General features: G+C 32.2%; 1 protein-coding gene across 1 annotated transcript in view; it reads right to left on the reverse strand.

Annotated features, from left to right (window-relative positions):
- Positions 1 to 3,903: 3,903 nt before the first annotated feature.
- The window catches only part of LOC115878777 (histone acetyltransferase KAT7), a 133,298-nt gene continuing 121,062 nt past the window's right edge, over positions 3,904 to 16,139 (reverse strand). The window contains exons 13-14 of the mRNA XM_030895376.1: positions 4,756 to 4,916; positions 3,904 to 4,402 (exon numbers count right to left, since the gene is read on the reverse strand). Coding sequence (XP_030751236.1) covers positions 4,199 to 4,402; positions 4,756 to 4,916 — 365 coding nt within the window. The 3' untranslated portion in view covers positions 3,904 to 4,198. The remainder of the gene's footprint in view (positions 4,403 to 4,755; positions 4,917 to 16,139) is intronic.

The following is a 16,139-nucleotide window of genomic DNA, read 5'->3' on the forward strand; positions in this document are numbered from 1 at the left end:
ACGGAATATTGTAGCTAAACGATTAGATTTTATATAAATTGTAAGTTTTAGGTTCGTTGAAGGACTATTAGAGCTACAATTTAAAAATATTTTTACAAGATACAGAGTGTACCAAATAAGTAAAAATATTATAGTTGTATTTTTTAAATGGAACACCCTGTATATTATTTTGGATTCTACGATTGAAATAAAGGTAAATTTGATTAAGGTTTATCACACTTAAACCTTACCGTTTTTAAATATTTTCAATTTTATGAAATTGCAGTAAAAATTTAAGGCTTCATTTCTCCAAGGGTATGAAAGTTTTAATACTAAATATTTACTGACGTTAATTTATTGATCAGATATTAAGATATAACTTGCAGAGATAGGTAAAAATGGTATAATACAATCTGACAGACAATTACATTGTGCATGTGATTCATGTAAAATATATGGGGTGTGCCATTTAAATTAAACAAGTTATTGCCGTTTAAAGCTAGTAATTATTTAATATAAATTTTTGGACACTCTGTATAAGGTAGTAAAATTTTTATTATTGCAACACAATATCTGATCAATAAATAATCTCCAGTAAATATTTAGTATTAAAAACTTTGATACTCTTGGAAAAATGAAGCCTTAAAATTTTTACTGCAATTTCATAAAATTGAAAATATTTCAAAAACGGTAAGGTTTAAGTGTGATAAACCTTAATCAAATTTACCTTTATTTCAATCGTAGAATCTAAAAATAGAATAACATACAGGGTGTTCCATTTAAAAAACTACAACTATAATATTTTTAACTTATTTGGGACACTCTGTATCTTGTAAAAATATTTTTAAATTGTAGCTCTAATAGTCCTTCAAGGAACCCAGAACTTACAATTTGTAAAAATCTAATCGTTTAGCTACCATACTCCGTGTCGTATGTGGTGAACAACCCTGTATAGAAACCAACGCCAACCCAGCATAATATTTTTCCAACTCGTAATAAATAAATTCCTTGAAATAATAATTTCTGAATATTTTTAATCGCTGTGGAAAAAAATATTGTTTTATACACGACGATAAAATTGTATTATCGTTTCCCGAAATAAATTATTAAATTAATATTTTCGGTCGATAAAATACCATTTTATCGTCTTGTATAAAAAATAACTATTTCTTTATTTTTTGCATTTAAATAAAAGCATTTTTTTAAACGGATTTTTTTAATTAATAATTTTGTTTTATTATTCTTGTCTTGTAACGAAAATTACGGTTTTCATCGTTCGATACAAAGTTTCGTTATTTTAATTAACTATTAAACAAAATACCGTGAAAACAAATTAAAATCGAAGTTGGTCTAAAGGAAGCGTACAAACGCTTTTTGAGGAAATAATTAAATTTTAATTCAGAAATAATAATAAAAAAACTCGCCTGTTATAAATATGGAAAGGAAAATAAATTACAACGGTTTAAGGGTTTCGCATTCGGTTTTTATTTTCGTTAAATACACGGCCATTAATTAACACATTTATAAAACACATTAATTTTATAAACTATTAAAATCTTAATACATTTATTTTACAATTTACATTTTTTTACCTTCTTATATACACACATAAAATTAGAAATATACATAATTTATACAAAATGAAAGAGTGCCTAATAATTAATGGCTAGTTATATGGAAATAAATCATTTTTAAATTTAATTAAGATATAAAAAGTTTTTTTTTAAATTGAAGAATTGGAGTCTCAACTTCAAGAAAAAATTAACAGAAAAGAGGCAACAATATACCGGGTGTACCACATTTGAGGGTAATCATTGACTTCTAGGAAACCATAACAGATCAGAATTTATCACCAAAAAGAGACTGTTTTGCAAATTAAAACAAAAAAACGAAATATTGTAAAGTTGTTGACGACTGTTCTATACAGGGTGAGTTTCCTACGATGTTCTCTATGGCTATCTCGGAAACTACTGGAGATAGAGAGTCGGTTAAATGGGAAAAGAATTGCAGTTTTGTGGGGTCATAAATATGCGCCTTTCAGATTTTTGAAAAAGTTCATGGCGTACTAGATATTTAAAAAAAACAAATTTTGGCTATTTTAAAAATTCTCCCTAATTCTAATATAATCTACTTTAGACAAAAAGTTTTCAGATAAAAGTTGTAGATAATCACATCCCTAATGAGTATGTGTTCTCAGATTTTTTCTAAAGCCTGTCATTTTCGACATATGACACAAACATATGTTTTTTTTAAATGGAAGCAGGTTTCAACATTTCTCAACATTTTCATGAGCAGGTTTGAAGTGGAGGCTAAGAATCAGTTTGAGTATTTTCCAAGAGTTTGGTTTAGGTATGTGGATGATATTTTTGCTGTTTTTGACACACATTCAGACACCATAGATAATTTTATTTCTAAGTTAAATAATCGTTTTCCTTTCATTAAATTTACGCATGAAATTGAGAACAACGACAGATTACCATTTCTAGATGTATTAGTTATTAGAAATGCTGATAATTGCCTGGAATTTGATATCTATAGGAAAAATACGACCACACGCAGATATATTCCTAATGAATCACATCATAGGAACATAAAATGGCTAGTTTAAATTTCTTAGTTCATAGATTACTTAGTTTCCCACTTTCCAACGAAAGATATGAAATAGAAAGAGATTACATTAGGAATGTAGCTGATTAATTAGAAAACGTAGGTATAGGTAAATGACTCGGTAAATGATTTCTGAAAATTCGACTTTTCAAGTGGAGAAAGATACGTCTAAATATTTTTCGATACCGTTTGATAGAGAGTTATCCCGTGGTCTAAAAGGAATTTTTAAGAATGTCAATTATAAACTTGTGTATAATGCTAATAATAAATTACAACAATTATTAGGTAATCCAAAGGATAAAACACCTCCACTGGAAAGGTCGGGTATTTATGAAATTTCTTGTAAAGATTGTAATCAGAAATATGTTGGGCACACTAGAAGATCAATATTAACTAGATTTAAAGAACATTTAGCTCAGATAAGATATGGTAGACCGGATAAATCTTGCGTTGCCGAACATATTGTTGGTAAAGAACATTGTATAGATCTTAATAATTTAAAATTAATTAAACAAGTCTCAAATTACAGGCAATTAGATGCATATGAAAGCATCAGAATTAATAAATGTAAAGATAGTATGAACAGAGACAACGGTCCAATTCCTTCAAGTTCTTTGTTCCTACTACTCTAGTGGCGGAAATCTAACTGTTACGCTAAGTGGGCTCTGACTCGGTTGGCTAGATTTTGCCACGCCCACTCGATGCCCACTGGGCGAGTATATAAACGCTCAACTTGTATATTGTATTTTAGTTTATAATCATCTGCTGATGATGCTAACATGGTTAGCGAAACGCGCGTCCAGTGTAAAAGTAAAAGTGTTTTGGTGTATTGTGGTGATTTAGTGTTTTTATTTTGCTGTGTAACACCAAAGGTTCCAACCCTCAACTGTAATAAGTGAAATTAGTCAAGAAAGATAAGAATTGGCTATAACTCAGTAATTTTGTAAAAAAAAAACATATTATAGCTTAAATCGCTAAAAAGCTTAAAAAATGGTGCTTTTTATGAAGTCAAGGCCAACTATGGTTTCCATTTAAAAAAATATATGTTTGTGTCATATGTCAAAAATGGTGGGGTTTAGAAAAAAGCGGAGAACACAAACTCATTAGGGATGTGATTATCTACAACTTTTATCTGAAAGCTCTTTGTCTAAAATAGATTATAATGGAATTAGGGACAATTTTTAAAATAGCCAAAATTTGTTTTTTTTTCGAAATATCTAGTAAGCCATGAACTTATTCAAAAATCTGAAAGGCGCATATTTATAACCCCACAAAACTGCAATTCTTTCCCCATTTAACCGACTCTCTATCTCCAGTAGTTTCCGAGATACCACAAGATAGAGGACATCGTAGAAAACTCATCCTGTAGATAGATTGTCACTTTTATCTTTATAAGATGGTTATACAAAAAATATATAACTGTAATAATATCTTAATAATATGAACGTAAAAATTGGACTTTAAAATACAGACTTCTAACTATACAGACGGTTAGAAAAATATATACAAAAATATATGCATACACTCTTGAGATCGCTATATAATAGCTGACATAAAATACCTTTTGGTCGTCTTTGTTTCCAGGTTAGAATCAAAGACTTTACTCCGATTCTCATACGGACGCTTGACTTTGAGGTGGGGTCCACTTCAAACAGCTGGGGTCTACCTCTTTGAGTAGGGATCCTCTACGCTTCACCCTTTCCACGTATTCGTCCAAGACATCTTGTTTTTTCAGGATGATATGTTTACCCTTCCAATACTTCATCATGCCAAGGGCTTGGAGAGTGGAGACGATGTCATAGGAATGGATAGCCATCTGCAAAATAATGATAGTGTAAAGAACAAACATTTTTAAAAGATAAACTAGCCATATATACATTGATTTGTTTTGACCCAATATAGAAACAAGGAAAATGTAAACAGACGGTTTGTTTAGGATCCTTATATAAAAAGAAACAGACTGTTAAATAAATAGATAAGTTTGTAAGCCAACAGCATTTAGAAATCACATGCTCCAATTCGAGTCAAATTGTCGTTATGCGCCGCATGTTACAATTTCAAATAAACCATATATGCGAAAAATAAAAGTTGCATGTTGCCCTTTGAGTGCAGAAAAAGTTTTACAGATAAATAATAAAATTATTGCCTTTTTTAGAGAGAAGAACTTACCTCCTGACTTATATCTTTAACTGACAATGTGGTCCCTGCTCGAGAACACAAATAATTTAGCAGAACGTCTTTCCAATAAGAACGATACGATATTAAGCCCAAGTCGCTTAAAGGTTTTTCAGGAGATCCTATTTTGCCTTCCACCCTTGTCAGAAGATAACCTGTAACAAAAAAAAGATTTTTAAATCAGCCGCCATGAAATTTTGTCACATGTTATACGAGCTGTGGCAAAAGTTAAAAATATAAAAATACACTTGCGTGCATAGAAATCGGCCCAAGGCAAACTTTTGAAGTTAACTATATATTTTTTAGAATATACCTGACATACAAATATATATGCCAGATAAAGAAAAAATATATTCTGTGTGAAAGACAATTTTATATTCTTTGAAAAGAGTTTAGAGATATTAATTTGTATTTCGGTTTCTTTGGATTAAAATTATTAAATTAATGCATGAAACAAATTATCGTTTTTTATTACTAAGATGTATGCCATTATTTATTTATTTATTGATTGACAACTAAAATAAATTTTCAATTATGTGTATGACCCCCTCTTGCTCTTACAACATCTCTCATACAGTTTGGCATAGATTCAATCAAGTTTGATATTGTTGCTTGCGGTATGTTAAGCCACTCTTCTTATACTGCAACAATGAGCTCTGGGATAGAGGTTGGGGCTCTTTGTCTAGTACGAATCCTTCGTTTTAGCTCATCCCATAAATGTTCTATCGTGTTTAAGTCTGGACTGCATGCTGGCCATTCCATAACCCGAAAACCGACTTCTGAAATGTAATCGTGTACGATTCTTGATGTGTGTGCTCTCGTATTGTCATGCATAAAAGTGAATTTGCTTCCAATGTAGTCGACGTAAGGTACCACATGAACTGCTAAAATCTCCTCAAAATACCTAGCACCAGTTAAACCTCCTCTCCAGTGCCGACGGTCGTCCCAACGGATAAAAACTGGGTCGGTTCGCGCAGTCATAGAAATTGTACCCCAGATCATGCAGAAACCACCACCATAAGCAATCCGCTCCTCAATGCAGCATTCTGCGAATCGCTCATCTGGCCTCTGGAACACTTTTCTTCTTCGGTCGCTACCATAGAGGCATATCCTGGTCTCATCTGAGAATAAAACACATTCCCATTGTTCTAGTGGCCAATTCAGATGTTCTGTGCAAAAGGCAGGCGTGTTTGACGATGACCTGGGGTAAGTTTTGGACCAATTGCGGGTGTTTTGGGGGTCATGTTACTTTCCTTCACTCTTCGTTTTACTATCCTCTGACTTACAGTCACTCCTCGTGTTTCACGGAGCTGTTGTTGCACCCGAATAGCATTAAAATGCCGATTTCTTAATATTGTTGACACAATAAAGCGGTCATCACGATCTGTTGTATATCTCTTTCCACCAGTGCCAGGTCGCCTACGAAAGGATCGAGTCTCCTCATATCGTTCACACACTCTTCGAACCGCTCCGCGTCTCATATGCAGTTGCCGAGCTACAGCTCTCTGTTTAAGTCCATTTTCAATTAAAGCGATTACTTTGGCAGCCTTTTTCCGTAATGTATGCATTAAATTGAAACACTAAGCAAACAATGAAACACAACAAATCATACAATGAAAGAACAATGTGCAAATTTCGACTACAAAGTAACTGTAAAGTAGTAATTGCAATATTTGATAAGTTTTTTTATTCTTATTGTCACCACAACACAAATGCCTTTCATTTGTTTAGCCGTTGCTACGCATATAAACGATAAGTATTTTGGATAAATTTATACTCATATTAAAGCATGTTAAATTGTCTTTGAAACAGCTCATATTTTTTTCTTGGTCTGATAAATAGACTAAAAGACACAGTCAAAGTCAAAAGTTTACAGTGGGCCGATTACTATGCTCGCAAGTTTAATAGATAATAAATAGATATAAATAAATAGATGAAAATCCAAAGAATTTCTCCAAAAAAATATTTTTTTTCAGATTTGAAAAAAAATTATAGATCCGCCTATGTCTAAAATCAGATCCAAAATAGAAAAAAGTATCGTAGATATTTGATTCAGTACGAGGCGGACGTGAATTAATTAGGCGCTGTTGATTTAAAATTAAGATTAAAACCACCAGCGGCATTATTAAGTGCAAATAATAAAATCGAGAACACGGTGTGCCTTACTACTTGTTAAATGCACTCGCCCACGAGACAAGCCGAACCATTTTATCTTGTACAAACACTCCGAAAGCGGCTAATGATTTAATTTCCTTATTAGTAAATCCTCGAGGTATAGAAATTCTCACTAGCCGTAGCCCACGCAAAAAGGACATTATTATCTTATTATTTTCAATAGGAATCTTTGTTTTGAAAACGATCACTTTGCTTCAATTAGAGAAAAGGAGCTGGTTCTTATCGGGTCGTTAGTTGAAAGACAGAAACGAGTTGTTGAGATAGGAGGCACAAGACAAAAGTACTACACACATCGATGGAAATCTACGATAAGCTGTCTTGAGAAGTAATTAAAGCAATAGTAACACGGTTGTTTCCCCTTTATATTTTTTGTTATATTCTTAAAATAACGAAGAAAGGTTTATGTATTAATGAGAAGTGCAACAATTAAGTGCAGTGTTTATGTATTAATGAGAAGAGCAAGCAATAATGACTTTGGCTCTCTAAATTTTTAGTTTATTGTCTAAAAAAAATAACAGACTAATGTAAACCCTTAATATTCACAATAAAATTTGCCCCAAAGACGATTCATTTCCCATTTAAATTTCATGGGAATTTGCCACTTTTTGCTAATATTTTTTTTCTCTCGATCTTGTTCTTTCGCAGCCATGATAATCTCATATTCTTATACAGAACTAGCGCGTACCCGCGACTTCGTTCGCGTCGTATTAATCATTTGTATAGTCTGTCCAACGACAAAATCCTTGACAGTGATAGATGTGTCTGTCATTTTAATTTCAAAGTAGTTTATTTTATTTTACAAAGAAATATGTTGGTACAATTGGAACGCATAATTAATATATTTAAATTTTGAGTGACAAGTAATTACTTCAAAATATTGCAAAAAAACTGTATAAAACTGAAAAAATCTAATCTTGGTTAATTAACTTTTATCTTAATTTTGTCTGCTAGTACTGAAATGTATTATTTACCTATCGTGTGATGTTATTTTACAGAAACTCCAGTTTTTGGTACCATATACGAGATGGTATACAACTTTATTTGTGGCTAATACAACTCTCTGGCCATAGCAAGTCATAGTGTCTGGCAAACTGTGTTTCTGGCGGTCTCTGGGCACCGAATATTAACTGTAAACTATGGTCTGGGTCAACACTTAATTTTCCTTCGAGTTTTCCTCCACTTAATTTTAAAAAACACGAAACACAAGTAACAACACAGTCCAAAAAATTTGACACAAAATTATAACCTATAATTTGGCTAGAGTTTGACAACTCTCAAAAATCTAAAGTCGGGTTCATACGCATCGGAGTCCGTTTGTCGTTATCGTTGCGTCAAACCAATAATATTGAAACATGATCTGTCGTTTTTGAAATAAACCAATAAAAGTGGTTAAAAACAACAAGAGACGACGCATGACGTATTTACTTATAAACCCATCCATAGTTAACTTAAAAAATATTAGAAACTTTTTTTAGTGAAATAAATGGATTGGTATGGAAGTCATCTGCTTTTTTTCTGTCATAGTCTGTCGAAATCTTACCTGAGAAAAAAAACAGAGTATAATGGTGATGATAAAGCAAAGCCAGAATTTCCATTAACATACAAACTGGATAAAATTTTCTCACATTTATGTCAGCATGAGAAAAAACAATATGGCGATATTATTATATGTATAACTTGGTAATATTTGAGGGGTAGTTTCATCTCGTTGGAATTTGACTTTCGAAAAATCCGTTTGCCAAAAATAAGCTTTTTACGTCAAGCAGTTTAAGCAGAACCGTGGTTAATCAATAACCCAACTTTTTGGAACACTCTGTAGTATTTTTTTTTAAATTTCAAAATATGTAAAAAAACAAAATAAATTATGCGTGTCCAAGCCTTTAAAAACTAACCGTTTTTTAAATAACAAATTTAGTAGTTTAATAGTCTGTTGCTTTTTTTAGACAATAAACTAAAAATTTAGAGGGTGTCGTGAGAGAAATGACCAACCTTAATAAATAACGGACACTCTAGTCTACAGCTACAATACACTAGTCTTTCATCCGTTTTACCTGACATCCATTTACAGAACTAAAATGTTATGTGTCGACGGGACTTTAGTTATAATTTTTTTTATCCAATTCCAATACACAGGGTGTTTCAAAACAAATGCGAAAAACTTCAGGGGGCGATTCCTTGTTCAAAATAAAGGGTAGTTTGCTTCATAAACGTTGGGTCAAAAGTCAACCATTAGGGAGATATCGCGGTACAAAGATGGCGGAAAAATAATGTTTTTATTTTTTATCTTGAAAACGAAAAGAGATAGTCTAATGAAATTTTATGGGAGCATTACTGCTACGAAAACACACTTTCTGGTAATTTTTTCACTTTTTTAAAATGAGTGGAAGGGGTTGAAATAAACTACCCTTATCATTCTTGTTAACGAAATTTAAAGAAAAATCTTATCAAACACATGCAAAAAAAATTGATTTGGATAGCTTGGTTTATTTAGAAACTTTTTTATCTCTTGTGTTTCTTTGATAAAACTCGCCGATTTTAAATTAAAAAATAACATGTAAAGCATTACATATCAGGATCAAAAACATTTTTAGATAAAGAATCTAGTGATAATAACGATAAGAATAAGAATCTAGATAATAACGTATTGCAGTAGAGTAATGTCAATAAAATAATATTAAAAACATCCTAAAAAGTGACAGCGGCCGACTAGATTTTTTCCTAAAAAATTAGAGCAGCCCACTAGATTCTTTATCTAAAAATGTTTTTTGTCCTGATATGTAATGCTTTACATTTTATTTTTTAAATTCAAATCGGTGAGTTTTATCAAAAAAACACAAGAGATAAAAAAGTTTCTAAACAAACTAAACTATCCAAATTAATTTTTTTGCATGTGTTTGATAAGCATTTTTTTTAATTTCGTTAACAAGAATGATAGGGGTAGTTTATTTCAACACCTTCCACTCATTTTAAAAAAGTGAGAAAATTACCAGAAAGTATGTTTTCATAACAGTAATGCTTCCATAAAATGCCATTAGTCTATCGTTTTTCGTTTTCAAGATAAAGAATAAAAACATTATTTTTCCGCCATCTTTGTACCGCGATATCTCCCTAATGGTTGACTTTTGACCCAACGTTTATAAAGCAAACTACTCTTCATTTTGAACAAGGAATCACCCCCTGAAGTTTTTCGCATTTGTTTTGAAACACCCTGTATATGGTATGGTTTAGCATACAAATACATTTTCAAATGTATTTCTATTTCTAAAATATACATGCCATCAGGCTGTATAGTCTTAAACGACCTTTGATTCATACATCGTTTGATATTTTACACCCCTTACTCAACATAGTATACTCCTGTTCAGTTGTACAACTGTTCTGTTCATTTATTTACGTTTTAACGTACTCCACGCTACGCCGCGTAGTAAAAAGCGCTTTTTTCCGAATGAAATCCGAGGCCTCTTCTGCCAAAAATCGTCCTTTAATTAAGGGCCTGGGTACGCGGGGCGTGGCCAGACACCAGTGACGTCACTCATTGACGCCGACGTCGGCGTCAGGAACGCCAGGTCCGTACTAGATAAACGTCGAAAAGGGAAATTATATTGATGTTGCCGCCTAAACAAGTCTACAAATATATAGACAAAATAGATAAACAATTATTAAAATACCGGATGTTTTTCAAAAGTGGATCACACCTATAACTTTTTTAAAAGTGGATCACACATTTTATTTAAAAAAAAACGAGATTTGGTATGTATATACAGGGCGTTCCTTAGTGACATGCTAATAGTTAAGGAGGTGATTCTTGGGCCTATTCTAAAGAAAAAAAACTTAATATGAATATACGTCCTAAACAACTTAACTTTTCATATACGGGGTAGTAAAATTTTCTAAACACAACCTAACCAGCCGATGCAGAAATTATTACCACACAACAGTCGCATCATATTTTCAGTGATTTGACCCTGAAATAAACTGACTTGAATTTTTTTAGCCGACCATACCAGGTATGGTAGGCTATTAGGATCGGCAAAAAAAAAGTTTTTTTAATTTCACTCAAAATGAGTTACTTGTGTCATAAATGATCTAAATACAAAATATTTTCATGGTGCCTGTCTGTCTGTCTGTCTGTCCGTCCGTCTGTCCGTCTGTAACACGATAACTCAAAAACCGCTGAACCGATTTTAACCAAATTTGGCACAAAAATACTGTGGCACCCGAGAATCTGGTCATTAGTTTTTGGTGGGGGTGGGGGGTTGGTAAGGGGTATGGGAGGGGGTTAAAAATTTTAAAAAATCGTAACTCCAAAATTACAGTAGCTAGCGAAACGCGGTTTTCAAATTAAGATTAGGAATAATATTTGCAACAAAATTTGTAATAACATCAAAATCAGTCAAAGTCGCAGTTTTCGAGATATTAACATATTTTAGTATGGACGGCTATATGCTTAAAGAAAATAGTATCTTAATAACTTAAAAAATATTAGAAACTTTTTTTAGTGAAATAAATGGATTGGTATGGACGTCACCTGCTTTTTTTCTGTCATCATATGTCGAAATCTTACCTGAGAAAAAAAACGAGAGTATAGATACTATTTTTTTTAAGTGAAAATGTCAAAAGTTAACATATGAGATGTTATTCTATTTGAAATGTAATTTTCTATCGAATAACATAAAAAATAAAATAAAAAAATAAAGTAAAAAATACCGAAAGACCATTATTTTAAACAGCAAAAGTTGTAGTGGTTTCCGGTGAAACAGGAAGTGACCGAAACTAATTGAATTTATTGAAAACGTCAGGTCAATTCTGATTTATGTCGTATACGTACATAACAAATCTGTTTTTTTATTTGAAAAAAATATAAAAAAGTTCTAAGGGCCCCTTTTGAAAAACACTTCGTGTAAAATTTTTCAAAATTCGGCAAATAATCCCTGTTTTAACACACACAATTTATTAATTTAAATATCAAATTTGACAGATATAACAGAAAACAGGTTATATTTCATTATGTCATTTATAATCCAGTCTTTGAATAAGAAGACTAAGGAAGGAGCATATCAAAAATCTTAGGTCCACCGCGATGGGCCTCAAATATGGTCGACTTAAATTCCAGTTTATCAGTGCCGTTCTAATTTTATTTAAAAAATGTAAAACTATAATGTAGGGTAGACGTGGGGTAGACTCAATAATTTGTTGTTTTATTTTACGTTATGAATAAATGTTGGTAGTTATTAAAATTGTTATAAAAATATATAATTCTAATAAAAATAGATAAGTTATAATAAGTATTTATTAACACAAACATCCGATACGTTACTGAAGCAGGTAAGTCAAATTAACGTATCTAAATTCTTTGACAAGTAATAAATAAAAGTTAAAATGCAAGAAAAATATATCATTTAGTTAATTTAAGTGTATTTCATAAATGATCGGTTTACTACACGTATGTATATTATATAGTCACTTACTAGCGAAAAGTTGTTCCATTATTTCACTCAATTTTTGCCGAGATCTACCGCACGCTACACAACCAACTATTTTAGAGTCTTTTTCGATAAATCGCGATAGTGTCACTGTTAATTTAAGTTCTGCCAGAAGTTTCCATCTAGATTTAGTACCTTTATACAACTATCAGTAGTAGAATAAATAATAAATAACATAAAATAAGCTCCGTAAAGACTGACAAATCCACAAAATTTCAAATCAAATTCAAATGTGTCAAATGAATCGTTAAACAGAACTGTCAAGGATCCCCACCCTAGAGTGCTTTTTCCGGCCACCATGAATGAATACATGCACGGAAGGACCATAGCACTATGCTGCTTCCTTAGTCTTCTTATTCAAAGAATCCAGTTGAAAGCACAAAGTAACGTTGAAGTCAAATTTCAACATAAATCAATTAAGTCATAAAAAATCCCATATATGACGCGGACTTCATTCCGTGACACTATATAAAAATTAAAACGAAATTAAAAAATTTGACCCTTTTTGTGTAGTAGAAGATCTCAAAGAAAATCTAATTTACCCGGCACAGCTCTTCAGCTATACGACCGTCCATATCAATTAATAAGCGCTCCTACGAGATGACACCCCATTTTCCGCTATGCAGATCGGTGCATGCAGCATCAGATCCCCCCCTTCCAGCCCCCCTTTTTACTCCAGCCGCCGGTGCCGCCGCCGCCAAGCCACCGCCAGACGGCGGCTATCGACCCGCGTCGAGGTCAATAGTCGCCTCCCGGACCGGGAGGGATGCATCCCCCCTTTTTCACGTTCTGCGCCGCTCCCAAGAGAAGACCGGAGGAGATGGGGTTGGAGGCTGGAGCGGGAGAATGCTGGAGACGGACGTTGTCTCGCTGGGGTTTTGTTCTTGGGGAAAATCGGTTTGTTGTCGGGGTATAAAGGCAGACGGTTTTATTAGGGGAGTAAGGAATGGTTTGGAGAGGTGGAGGAAGATCTAGGTGCGAGATTGACAGAAAAAAGAACAGTATTCTGTGATTCTGAACGTCCAAAAATTTTCTTAGCTAGGTGTAAGATAAAGGTGTAAATAAAAATAAGATGTTTCCTCCCGGAAACGGTAAGTAGCTAAACCCCCCATTGAGGCCTCTACGGATAGAGCCAGTGGAGCTCTACATTCGCCCCATTTAAACTGTGTTTCGAAAATGCAGTTTCCGAGATATTTAGTTAGAAAGATTTCGATTGTCGATTTTCTGGATATACCTCCATTTTGACCCCCATTTTAGGTTATGTTGTATTTTAAAAAAATTGCCAAAAATGAAAAAAAAACGGTTTTTATTTTTTTTTCTCACCCGTATGTACTTTTTTGACAAACTGGGGATACTAAAAAATTTAACTAATCGATTTGCATCGATCCACGCCCAAAAATCTATCAAATCAAAGGAAATTCTTTGAAATTTTGCTTCTTTCAACTTTTTTTTGAATACCTACCAAATCCTTCAATTCTAAGAAACCATTTATGCACCGTGCGTCGCGTCGGACTGATGGCGTCCTCCTATGGCCTATTTTTCGTTTCTTAGATTTTCATAAGAACTCGTAGAAAACGATTTAAGGTGGACATTTTGCCAATATCAAAAAACGCAAATATCTCGGAAACGGTAAGTAGCTAAACGACTAGTGAAGCCTCTACGGATAGAGCTATAGTACAATTCTTTTAAAAGTTCCTCAATATGGCCGACCTAGTTACGAAAATTGGTAATGTTTTTTTAATGAAAAATAAGTTGGTGTTAGCGAATTCAGAACATTATTTGCTCTTTGGTTAACAATAACATTTTTCAGGATTGTCAAGTTGACGTTAAAGTTAGGTAATTAGGTGGTTGTCATAAATAAAAACGTAGATTATTGAAATTATTTAATAAGAATAAAGGTATTTTACCGCAGATGCGAAGAGATTTTACTTAAAGGTATTTTATAAACTTTCACAGTGAGAATATTAACTCCCCTGTTTCTTATATTTCAGTTAAAGGGACGTAAGAACTATAGGAAGTGAATTTTTGTTTTCATGTTTTGACGATATCTGAGAGTTCCTAGAATTATCAAGATTATTGAATAATTATATTTGTTTAATAAGTGAAATTAATAGAAGACTTGGAAATAGGATTATGCGTTTCATGTTATAGTTGATAGATCACCCCATTTCGCTTAGTTTGTTTTTATTTCAGTACAGTTAATCACAAATTGAATTGATGTGTGCAAAAACAGCTATATATTTTCATACATCTTATTTAAATAATTCTTTTATATACTGTTAAACTGTATCAACCGCAAAGTCTTTAGCAAAAAGTTATAAGGTAATAAATTTTGTAGATATAATTTATGGAAATTTATATATATATAAAGATTAGAACACAATCCTCTGATGGAAAAAGAAATACTCAAAAACTCATTAAATATACTTTATTAAAAATAACATACAAAAACATCCATGCAAACTGTAATAATCAGAACATTATCCATATTATACCTTTATTAAATTTGTGTTCACACTCCTGTCAGGAAAGCCAGAAATGTTTGTTTAAATATTAACTTATTTTAAATTGCCAGAAACACATCAGAATATGTCACAACCACAACTATAGGTTTGGAATCAGTACTAAATTTTATACCTAGTAAGTGATGCGTCAACTAACAAGTATAGGATAAAAAATAATTATTAATATAGAGCAAGGGCGTAGATAAGGGGGGGGGGGTACTGGGGGACAGTACCCCCCCCTGACGCTTGACGAGATACGAGAATTGAAATAGTTATTGACTATGAAAGGATTTTTTTTAATTAATATCCGACATATAAGAACACTTTGTATGCTTTTAATTATGTTGATTTATCGTTTATAATATGTTGGACCTAATTAAAAGCACACAAAGTGTTCTTATTGGCCAGGACAGATTAGTGGGGTTAACTCTAATCAATATCCATAAAGATATTGAAATAAATGTTGATGCTGTTATTGATAGGTTTTCCAAACAGCGTACTAGAAAACTTGATTTTGTTTTGTAGTTTTATTTATAGTTTATAGTTTTTATAGTTTTTTTTTTGATAGTTTAGAGTTTTTTATTTATAGTTTATAGAAAATTAACTAATAAACGTCGTTGTTTCATTTTTGTTTCTGTTATTTACAAATCTATATTTTAATTTTTGTGTTATGTTTTTATATCTTTTTGATGACAGAAAAATCGCCGTCGTTTTAGTTCGACAAAAAAATTCGGAGGGTGATTTTTTTTGCGACTTAATCATAGTACCACCCCCATAGCATACACCTATCTACGCCCCTGATATAGAGTGTACTATACAATGTCCCTCTGCTTATTTATGAAATGACTTTCCTTTCAAATGTAAGGAATACGAGTAAAATAAAACATAATTTTTGGTTTGGTTTAGTGTTTGATATTCTAACTACATCTATTACAAACCTTAAGTGCTTTTAGTGAGTAACTGTATTTTTTATTATTCTTTGTGTATCCTGTAAAGTAAAAAAATATATATTTCAAGAAATATAAAACATCAAACAGATTCATAAAAACTACTTACAATTATTGTACATATTATATATTTCAAGTGTTATTTGATCTTTGGTGGTTTTTTTTTTATTTTATCAAGTGTTATTTCATCTCATATTTAGGTCTTCTCTACTAACTGAACTTTTAAACCTGTTTTAAACCTTCTTTATATTTTAAAACTGATTTACAAC

Source organism: Sitophilus oryzae, unplaced genomic scaffold, assembly GCF_002938485.1.
Source record: "Sitophilus oryzae breed Bouriz unplaced genomic scaffold, Soryzae_2.0 scaffold_1525_pilon_pilon, whole genome shotgun sequence".
NCBI classification, from domain to species: domain Eukaryota; kingdom Metazoa; phylum Arthropoda; class Insecta; order Coleoptera; family Curculionidae; genus Sitophilus; species Sitophilus oryzae.